The sequence below is a fragment of the Alosa alosa genome, chromosome 1 (genome assembly GCF_017589495.1).
Source record: "Alosa alosa isolate M-15738 ecotype Scorff River chromosome 1, AALO_Geno_1.1, whole genome shotgun sequence".
In the NCBI taxonomy this organism is placed as follows: Eukaryota; Metazoa; Chordata; class Actinopteri; order Clupeiformes; family Clupeidae; genus Alosa; species Alosa alosa.
Window position 1 is genome coordinate 18,786,437 of NC_063189.1, and position 12,093 is coordinate 18,798,529.

The 12,093-nt window shown below is 39.6% G+C and overlaps 1 protein-coding gene across 1 annotated transcript; it reads right to left on the reverse strand.

Moving 5' to 3' along the window:
- Positions 1-5,972: 5,972 nt before the first annotated feature.
- LOC125295241 (CD48 antigen-like) lies at positions 5,973-8,374 on the reverse strand. Its single transcript, XM_048244538.1, has 4 exons — positions 8,188-8,374; positions 7,490-7,753; positions 6,156-6,266; positions 5,973-6,052 (listed from the first exon to the last, which is right to left on the reverse strand). The coding sequence occupies exons 1-4, from the start codon at positions 8,372-8,374 to the stop codon at positions 5,973-5,975; spliced, it is 642 nt and encodes a 213-aa protein (XP_048100495.1).
- Positions 8,375-12,093: the final 3,719 nt, after the last annotated feature.

Here is a 12,093-nt window from a genome sequence, read left to right on the forward strand (position 1 = left end):
TGTGGCATAGAGGTCTGCGTCTGGCTGAGGGGGATCCTGCATGGAGCAGGTGGTGGAGGATGCAAGGAGACATAAAGAAACACATTAGCATTTGATGTGATGGGGCATTACCAACTGGAGAGAGAGATTCAGAGAATGCTGCCCCCTACAGGCCATCCTACATATTACAGAAGTCAACGAGGCTGATTTATTGTTCTGCGTCGACTTGTCACCAGGGATGTAGTGGAGGCTACACGCAAGTAAATGCAGTTTATCCACCTCTGAAATGTCAGAAATAGAGTTTATCCACCTCTTATTAGAGTTTATCCACCTCACAAAATAGTTTATTCACCAATTGCAACTTTTCACATTAAACATTAACACTGTATTATCCACATTCACAATATGTACACTCATCAACACTAGGAATCATTTACGATATTTTCCGGACTATAAGTCGCACATTTTTTCATAGTTTGCCTGGTCCTGCGACTTATAGTCAGGTGTGACTTATATATGAAAAAATATACATGTTTTTAAATGTTAATTCATATTAACTGACATGAACCCTACATGAAACATTCTGTGCAGTCAGAGATTAGTGCTTACGCTATGCCTGAAACACACGTGCATACCTAAATCCTCAATTCAATTTAATTCATGAAAGAGCTCTTCTTAATATTTTATATGGTTGGTTGGTTTAATATTGTTGCCAATGAAAAGTCATTGTCCTACACCATGAGTCTCCAACACGTTGCTCTCAAGCTACCAGTCGCATGCCGCCCCCTTCTGAGCTTGCCATAGGCTGAAGCAGTAACCTACACAATTGTTGCTGCCAGGCATCACCAGGCAATTTTATAAAAAAGTAAATCATGCATAATTAAAAAATAACTAAATTCAGCCTATCATAGACCTCTTTGGCTATACAGAATAAGGTTTCCATTGCAGCACAGCACACGTTCCATGAATGAATGAAAGCAGATGCCTTATTTCGCAATAAGCGGATGGAAATCCTGACACTCTTTCATACATGAAACTTAATAGTGAACCATCAAATACCCCACAGATTTCAGTGGTCATCAGTACAAATGTAAATTAAATCCCAAATTGAACATCTTCTGCTTTTGATAGCCTACCGGTATGCCGCTCCTATGTCTGTCTCACAATAAAACGCACCATGTAAAAAATAAAGGTCTATAGCTGCCTCGAATACAAATAATGCCCCAAATAAAGATGCTGTGCCCCAGCCATAATTTGAGGATTTACGATATCTGTTTCCTAAACATTCCTCACCCGTTATCTAGACATGCATGAAAACATTTGAAAACAAAACTCACTGCCATGTAATATTTGATCGCTGTTGTGCTACTAATTATCTTTCACGTAATGATGTAATGAATACATGACAAGTGAAAGTAGGCCTACTATGCGCTCCGTGTCTGCTGTCTGTTCACTTCCGAAATCGATTATAATGTTCCTCAAATGGAGAACACATCCATGTTCTTTCGCGTTACAATTCGGCTCGGCTACAATTTGACTTGGGTGTGACAAATCCTGCTGAGAGAGAGAGAGAGAGAGGCACCCGCAAAGTGGTCCTGCCCATTATTAGATTAGACAGTGCTGTAAAATGTGTGGGAATTTTTCACATTATGATGGCTAGAGTTGCAGGACTTTTATTATTATGCGCAATACTTAATAACTTGCACAATACCCGCAATCCTGCGCAGAAATGTATGTTTTAAATGTGCATCTTTTTTTCTCTCTCTCTCTCGGAGGTGGCCAGCCGAGCATTTGTTCTGCTGCCTACTTGTGCCAATATATCGTCCAAAATGCTTGATTGCATTGCATTCTCTACATTTTTAGCTATATTTTTGTGTACCACATCAGCATTTTTGTTCAGTGAATCTTTTGTAAATTGCTTTACAATTAATTAGCGTCGGGCCCTCGTTGCCAGCCTTCGGCTTGCCTCTTGCCACTATTCACTCCTTCGTCTTCATTAACATTCCCTCTAGAATTCTCAATATTTTTGGCCTCTATGTGTCGAGTTACATAGTCTGACTGTTCTTGGTCTTGGATTTTGTGAAATAAATTTCTAAATATCACCTGCTTGCTGCAGCTTTGGTCTGGACGTCCTTTTAAAACCGCATCTTTTTCTTTCTCGTGAGCATTTAATCTGCTGCCGGCTTGTCTCTCCGCATCGCCCAAAATGCTTGATTGCATTGCATTGTCCACATTTTTAGCTAAATTTTCATGTACCACATCAGCATTTTTGTTCAGTGAATCTTTTATAAATTGCTTTACAATTACCGTCGGGCCTATAGGCCTATCGCCTGGCTTGCCTCAGCTTTGGTCACGTCCTTTTAAAACCATATTTTTCTCTCTCGCGTGAGCATTTAATCTGCTGCCAGCTTGTGACTACACATCGCCCAAAATGCTTGATTGCATTGCATTCTCCACATTTTTAGTTACATTTTCATGTACCACATCAGCATTTTTGTTCAGTGAATATTTTACTTTACAATTAGGCTACCTTCCGGCCCTCCTCTTGGCTGCCTTCACTTCTTCATCTTCATTAACATTAATCTTATTGGCCTCAATAGTCCAGTTACATAGTCTCTGTTTTTGGTTTTAGATTTTGTAAGTGTCCGGTGCGACTTATGTATGGTTTTCCCTGTTCATGACACATTTTTTCACTAATGCGGCTTATACTCTCGAGCGACTTATAGTCCGGAAAATACAGTAATACCATTGGTATTGTTATAAATATTGGACAATAACCTCCATCATCATCAAACACGTTCTGAATGCCTTTTTAAAAATCTGATACCGCATGGCGCAGTCCACTATATTATGATCACAGAACTCATAGTTTACCCATGGGTGTTTAATATGAATAAAAAATATGCTGCACAAACTGCATTTTAACAGAAGATCAAAAGTCTGTGAGAAAAATTGATTTATAGTAAATGAGTGTATCCTGTCCCGTAGTTGGGTCTGGCCACAGCAACTCATCAACATTGCAGCCCATGTTCCTTCACAAATCTCATCCAAATGAAAATAAGTAAACAAACTGTACCTATTCTCTAATACCACAGAGCTTTCAGACCTGTGCTGGGTACACTGCTATACTATGCCTTTACTATGCAAATTTGTGTTTCTTTGGATACAAGTGTCACCTAAATGCCAGTCACTTTACTTTTTTTGTGATCAATCACAATCATTGTGTACACATTGGAGTGTAAACACCTTCACAAGAGGAAAATAAAAAAAACTGATTAGGCTGATTACAGCAGCATTGAAAATATAACAGAGGCACAGTGAAGTGTTACTTATTCTGATGCCTGTTTCCCTTCTCCCCATATCACCCCTCCACCCAACCCATCCAGCCCAAGCCCACCCTCCAACCCCTAACATGATTCGCTCAAGGTATTGAACAATTAACAAAAACAAAAAGGAGGAGAGGAAAAAAAGGGGGCAACACACACACACCTCTCAACCCTTTCCCCTTGCCACCCATCCATCCGCCTGACCTTATCTACATCATTTCATTTATTTTCTCTAATAGCTCTGACCAGCAAACAATATTAGAGGTTTTGGCATAATGTAAACGAGCTCTAGCTGAGCAATATCCTGGTAAGAAGAAAGCCATTTCCTCACTGACAATGCATGTGGTGGTTTCCAGCGCCAGATTATCATTCTTTTGGCAGCTGTCAGACCAGCCAGAAGAAGACACCTATTGTTTATAGTTAGCTTTAGGGATGATGTGTCATTAAGTAGAAACAAACATGGTGAGAGAGGGATGGGTCCTTTGATTATACTAGACATGATGGATGAAACACTATGCCAAAATCTATTGACCTCTGGACACTACCACACCATATGGTAAAAAGTAGCAATGGTATTGTCTGGACAGAAATCACAGTATGGGTAATTTATAGAACTCGTTTACATTTATTCTGTTTATTATTGACATATTTTCTACCTTAAGGTGATTAATCATGGGACAATAATATGGGCTGTTGCTGAGCGACACTCCCATTGAGATTGGGCAACATAATTTCTATCTGAACGATTTGGATATTTATGGGCAACGAGACCATCCAATCAGAGTGCTAGCAATGAATCACACGACCAATCATCTGTGAGCTTCTGAAATGTTCAATAAAGATCCCAGGGTCACGATAGTGAAGCGAGGGAAAAAGAAAAGCTTCTATATCCTTTCACTCTGCTAAGTATGTTGAAACCCAAAACGGACATTTTACTTCATCAAATGCTGAAAAAACCAACTAACTTCTATTTTTACTTACTAAAGTTAAGAAGACATTGTTTTTTTCCAGTAAACTATTAGCTGCCATTACTCCATTGAGATTGAATGGGATTTAGCTAAATAGCGGTGGTTTTGCTAATAAAGTTGCTAGTTGTCTGTAGTCTGCCCTCATTAGTTGCACTGTGTTGCTCAAAAATTGCCCAGTGTATCATCAGCTATACAGTTAACAATCACAGCTTGAGTATGGATGCAATATCTCATAACCTACCTACCTAGTGAGAGGTCGTCTAACCCTGGTGAGTGGCACAGATTCTGGGGCAGATGGACGTCACTTATTTTGGTTTTGACGCAAAGATAACTAAATGGTGCATGTTCCCACGGTGATCACATGATTGCATGAAGACTCGTATGTAGCCTATATGATATTTTATAAACGAAATACAAATCATCTTTTCTACATTTGTTTATGTTTATGTAGCCTATAGAACGTTTTTAATTTTTCTGAGGAGGAAAAAAAATGCTTCAGATGAAATAATTTGGCGGACCCCCTGCAGTACCTACATCCTTGAGGACACAGACCCCTCTATTGCTCCACTGAGAGAACATAACTGGTTTCTTCTCAATTAAGAGAAAGTAATTGTTGAAGAATTGTTGAAAATCAGTGGACTTTATGCCATACCGTGAGAAGATAAGTAATTATTGACCCAAAATCATGTTTGACTGTACTATGAGGTATGTTAGAATATACCAGACTAGACAAACAATATGGATGTGTTCTTGACATTCTTCAATGGGACGCCATGACACCAAAATCTCTGGATTCGACCATGTGGCAAGTGATCACAAAACAAAGCTCCAGGAATACCACTCAAAATTAGGCAAATTGACACCTCCTAATAATCTGTCTTTGTACAGTAGATGCTTTGACTCTGGGTTTTTTTCTGTTCCATAAATAAGAGCTAATGATGTAGCTTTTTCCAGTAACCACCTGGTGGAGCTAGGGGGATCATACTGCTCACAAAATGAAGGCAAGCATATTCAACATACAGTATGATGCCTTGAGTTATCAACATGATACATTATATTGATGCAGAGCTATCTAGTTTTTTCCTAACCACTATGAATGGATAAGTGTCTGTGTGGGTTCACCTCATCATAAGGACTCTCCTCAGCTGTATCTGGCTGTGTATCATGCACAGTGCTGTATGTGGAGGCTCCTGGATCAGGGGACCCTGGAGATGAAGGCGGCTACACACAGACACAGAGACACACCAGCACTGTGAGTCCAATTACTGACAGAAAGAGAGTTACAACAATGGACAATGGGTTTCATTCACAAATCAGTCTTATGCGCCAAGAGTAGGTCTTTGTCTGGGTTTGTATTGTGACGTGGACAAGAAACAAGATGGCTTGCTCACCATAGCTTTGTTTAATAGAAAGGGGAAAACACAGACAATGATACAGGAAAACACGAGGGTGGTCACAACCATACATGCCACACACAAGGGTAATCATTCACATCAACACGAGGATAACACATTAGGTACAACCAAAGAGTGACTAGACATGCTACCAAGTCCACATTATGGTAAACGCAAATATGACCACAATAACCGACATTTACACACTATAGCGTTCACACTTACAATCTCGCTGCATTCTGGGCACTCACACAAACAGCAGACACATACCACCACCAATGCTACATTATCGTAGACGTATAAGTTTATATATGTGACCGTGAGAAGATGAGAGAGGGAAATAGCCTGCACACCGTATCCTCAGCATATTCGGTTTGAGTTGGACCTGTAAGTACATGATGAGTATCACTTCTCTTTCAGAACCCCAGTGAAAGTTACTGTATGTGATGCTAAAAAATGCCTCTGTTCCTGTAGAAATGTCTCTTTACCTGTTGCTGTTCCTGTTTCACCACCTCGGCTCCTTTGTTGATACACATATATTGCAATGCTGGCAACAAAGACAATTGCAATAACTACCACAATTGTTATGGAGGGAGTTTCTGAGAGTGTAGAAGGGAAGGGAACAGAAATGTCAATGCCTTAATCACTCCACCATGGCTGTATGCACACTGTACAAATATACTATATTTGTTTATACACAAGATATACTTTAAATATTTCACATATGTATGTTCTCACCATAATGTATAATTAGTTTTAATTTAATTATAATTCATTATAATAGATTTGTTATTTCATTGTGGCAATTGTTATTTTCATTGTAATAAATAAATCCCATCTTCATTTTCTCAAGGCCTAATACACAACATCCTCTTCCTCGTCATCACTATGATCATTGTCACAATCACTAATAACAATACAAATATGCAATGGGAAGAACGCTTATTTGCAATCATTCTGCAATCATTCTGTTTCCACATTGTTTTGAACAATCAATCAGCACGTTTTTCATGCCGGGAATAAACCGTTTTGAATCAGTTTATTGCCCAAATTTCGTTTATGTCAATATTTCGTTTAACCTGTTTACAAGCAAGTAGAATGTCACATTTTGAGCATATTCCTGTTTACATATCAACATTATTCTGAATAAGTCAGCGACGCAGCCTACAAATAGGCTCCCAACATCATGACGTAAATCTCCGCTGGGGGAATTCCCTCTTTTGGCTGCATAATGGAACGTCTTCAGGGTCTTGTATTTGACTTGTTCGGGCGTACATCGATACAGCCTCATTAAGTTTTTTACAAATCTTTTTAAAAACCTTGCTATTACAACATTTTCTCCCGTCTATGAACTCCATGACATGTGCATGATTGCAAAACATAAGTTTGTCTCCTTGTCTTTCCATAATTAGGAAAGTGCATGAGAGACAATTCGTTCATTTTATCCTAATTCTGTACGAATTGAGCATGTGCAGGCCTACAACTTTCTTCCTTCTGGGAGCATATTCCGTTTAAGGTGTTTTCATGACCCAATATTCTGTTTAAAACAGGCATATGCTAGGGTGTGCAAACGGTTTATTAGTAAACCGAATGTGGCCTTTTTCAGTTTATTTCAATCAGAATAAGGTGTTTACAAGACACATATATTCGGTTTATTCCCAATAAAATGATTTGACACCGTTTATTGGCTGCATGGAAGCATGCTGAATGAAATGACTAAAATGAAATGAACAGCTCTGTTCTGTCTTCAGCTTACTGTCCCAGATGATGTGACTGCCATGGTTACACAGATGAATCCTGTGTCCGAACCTCTCTAACTTACTTGCATCACTTGAACACAGAGGTTTAATTCGCAAGGTAGCATGTTTCCAGCTGATTGGGTTGCTATAGTTACAGAGGACAACACCTCCTCTGACTGAGAGGGTGAGGGTGGAGTCAGTGGAGGCTCCTTCCTTTGGAGAGCAGCTGCTGCTGTTACAGGTGGAGGTCAGAGAGAGGTCACGACCTCTACAGATCACTGTCACATCACAGGAGTCACTGCTGGACCAGTTAGAGACAACAGACATGACAGGGGCCTCCACTGGATCTGAAACAAACAAATACACACACATGCTCACACTAATTTTGAAAGATACATTTGCATTACAAGATACATTGATGATATAAATGTATTTGGTATCATACTGAAATGTGACCACACCAAGACCCCTGGCAGTTGGGTTAGCCCCTTGAGCCGTGGATCTGCCCAAGGTTTCTTCCTTGGTAAGGGAGTTTTTCCTTGCCCCTGTTGCTCTTGGGTGCTCCTTGTTGGTGCCCCCCACCCAATCCCAATCCTCCCCACCTTTTTATGCAGCCCTTGCCACTTAATCTACTAAACCCCTCTTCTACTGCACTCTTTACCCCCATTAATGCACAAATAGGCTGACACCAGACATAATTTCACTGCATTTCTTACTTCCAGTAACTATATGCATGTGACAATAAACTTCCTTGTATCCTTGTATCCTTGTATCCTCTTACCCAGAACAGAGAGCTCGTAATTAATCAGAACGTCCCCCTCTGAAATGCTTATTATCTGTCCTCTGTAGGTTCCACTGTCATTCTTCTGCAAATTCTTCACCTCCAGAGAGAAGGTCTCATTATTGAACTCCACTCTGCCTTCAAGAAAGGATATTTTCAAATGGTTCTTAGCAGGAGAGTAGCTCATAATATTTTGTTCACCAAACTGCCACCTAATAATATCTACATGTCCTCTCTCTAGCTGCTGGTGAAATTCCAGAGTGATGGATCCTCCAGTTTGTCTGAACACAGAAGTAGGTGACCCAGCTGTGAAAAAGATTAAAAAGAGCTCCAGTTGTGAAATCTTTGAAATGGTGGAATTCACAAGAGACAGTTCAACAAGCACAGAGAGTCATATATCTTAGCACCATTCATGGACAGGAATGGGCAATAAGAGAGGGGTTTGGCCCTGGTGGCCGTTGGAGAGCATGGGATGAGGCTGCATGGGGATGCAATACTATTATATTGCACCACTAGTAGGTACTGCCGTGTAATAAGTGTACATGTATTTATGTAAAGTTAGAAGAAGAATGAAATAGGATGGCTTCGTATGTATACCTTTACTGCTTACAGTCCTCAGTAAACAACACAAACGCAAAAGCCACAACACATATGCAAAGTCACAACACGAAAGCAAAAGCCACAACACATATGCAAAAAGGTCCCAACATGAATACAAAGTTTACAGCACAAAAACCCACAGCACAAATGCAAAAGCCACAGCTCGAAAACAAATTAATCCACCAGTCTGTTGTCAGTTGCTGAGGTTACTGCCTGCTCACATCGTCCCTCTCTGACTCACCCTACTGATTTTCTATGGAGTTTAGATCAGAAGACTGAGGTAGCAATGGCAGAAGCTTGATTTTGTGTTTTTATTTTTATCTATTTTGATTCATTGATCTGCTGAATTATCCAATCATGACCAACTTAAGCAGGGGCTCTGCTATGCACCCCAATGAGGTTCCTTATGCTTTTGAACAGCCCCACAATATCACAGACCCTTCACCATAATTATCATTAGCCATGGGGCTCTTTTCTGTAAGGTCGTTCTTATATGTACGCCAAACCCACTTACTGTAGAATGTTTCTTGCCAGGAACACAAATTCCATTCTATCTGTAGGCCAGGATTCCAGACAGTTATTGTAGCATTCAGTACATTCTTCCATTTACATTTGTAACTGAATGACAGGAAAGGCTTTTACCTGGCATGCCCTCTAAATAATCTATTAGCAGGCGGGTCACTTTTCAAGATTTTTCTGGAGACTTGGTGACCCTTGTTTTTCACAAGGTTTGTCAGATTTCCAGTTGATTGCAACCTTTTATTTATTGTTTTACAGTTTTTCTTAATTGCTTTAATGTTTCTGTCAACTCTGACATCACACTTTCAAAACAATTAACACACAGGCCTTAACAGAAGTGCTCTAGCCAATAAGGCAATTTTGTTTGCAAAAGGCTCTAACAGTGACAAAACATTTAAAACATGCAACAAAAGCATTTCATCTATCTATAAAGCAAGAAGCGTCTGTGTGTGTGTGTCATTGTGGCACAAAGGTCGATTTTGAAGATTTTTCAATGCATATTTCAAAATATGCTTATTTACGTAGGACATTTATCGCTGCACTGCACTGTTTCTAAGGGGACCAGTTTCAGGGGAGCTCCACCCCATGTCTATTGTGTGGCTACAGTAGGTCTCACTTTGATGATAGTATGCAGACTTTGCAACAACACGCCAACAAACACGGGTATAAAAGTATGTGCAATAAACTGATGCTTCGAATAGCCCAGACTACTTTGGACTTGAGACTTTGACTAAACAAACGACAATTACGACTGCAAGGTCCCAAATTGAAATGAGCTAGACAACAAGTGGCTTGAGCGACGTCACTTCAGTATTATCCAGTATTCATTATTGAATGCTTACTGTAGCTGGAATGATGTTTCCCTATCATCAGAGCCGGACAGTAACGGAGTACATTTATTTGAGTACAGTACTTGAGTACAATTTTGAGGGATCTGTTCTTTACTCGAGTATCATTTTTGGGGTGTACTCATGACTTTACTCAAGTACATTTGAGAGGCAAATATTGTACTCTTTACTCCACTACATTTCTATCCATAACCGTGAGTACCTGTTACTTCTTCTAAAACAAAGGAAAAAAGAAAAATCTCGGAAACCCTCAATTTGTTGTTTCCCTCTCAAACGTGATTGGATTGTGCAGGCGCCACTGATTGGGAAAGCCTATCAGCAATCACCTTCAGCTGTCCGCCAAAGTCAACTCCATGGTCAGATTTAGATAAGAGACAAAACCATGGACGAAACAATGGATGAAGACGCAGCAAGTCCATCCCGGGAATGTGCCAACCTGTGGCCCCACCTCGCCAGACTATTTCAATTTTCTGAACAAGTTAATGATAGTTTTAAACTTCAAGTGTTTCAATTACAAAATAGTATTTTGTATTTGAAATCGATTTTTTATATACATGTATTAGAAATACTGCCCATCCCTGGCAACATGGTAAAAATATGAAAATTACTTGATTTTACTTTCAATTCCTTTTACATTCTCCAAGGTATTAACATTAACATTTTTCATTACTCCATGTAGGACGTTTCTGTACATAAATGTAAGCACTGTGGCAGTAATGCAATATTTAGAAAATGTACTTTTGATACTCAAGTACTTTTAAAAACAAGTACTTCAGTACTTTTACTTAAGTAGACATCTGGCTGTTGTACTTTTACTTGTACTTGAGTAAAATTTAGCAAAGGGTATCTGTACTTTTACTCAAGTAATGAAGCTGTGTACTCTGTCCGCCTCTGCCTATCATCCTAAAGCAGGCATACCTGTGGGCATGTAATTGGGCTACGGGTTTTCTTCAGGAATGGCATGTTTGAACGGGCACTGCACTAGTTCTTTCAAATAACACAAATTGTGTTCAAATCAGTGCATTCAGTAAATCATCACAAAATGGACAACAAAATGCAAAACACAGTTTTCTGTGCCATTTCTTGATACTTTATGTACTATCAGAAAAACTGTGAAAATGAAATAAAATTAATTGTATTCATGCCTCCCAAGATGTAACAGTCGTAGGGCTGTATTTTGGGCTCCAGCGCATGGCGTAAAGCTCGTTATTCACCCGCGCAAAGCTTAATTCGCTATTTTGCACGTTTATTTTTTAAACATTGCGCCCAGGGGTGTGGCGATTAACAACCTAGGGAGGGGACTAGCGCGTTGTCTAAAAATCGCTATCATACACCACCTAAACCTGGTCAGAAGTCAATGGCGAGTTGTTCATATGCTATTTTAAGAGCGCATGTCAACGGTCATATTGGCAGGTGCACGCACCATCCTTCTATCATTCATGAACGCACACCAGCGCACGTCCATGCAAAGCATTACAAATGCACGATTACAATGGGAAACATAATTAGAATAAAGATATTACGAAATACTGTACATCTCATGATGAGTAGTTATTCACCATCATTTGCAAATTGGTAATGACGGTTAAAAGTGATTAGGGGAGAGGCGAGAGACACGTATGTAGCACAGCTGAAGACGCACTGTCACGAGATAAGCAACTCATCTGCAGGATAAATGTTGTTTTATTCAGTCATTTGAGCAATATTAGGGTAAGTGTTGTTTTTTCCAGCCTATGTTTTCGATGGTAACCCATTACCAGTCAGTAGTGAAAGTAACTGCATATAACTGTCTTCGTTGACTGACACCTTGGTGAAGTTATAGTTTCACTTTGCCAATTTGCCAATGAGTTGCCAATGAGTTCAAATAATAGACGAGTGCAAATGCGTGAAGGCTATGCTAGGTTTTAGTAATGCATGGTTTAAGAATGACTATTTCATA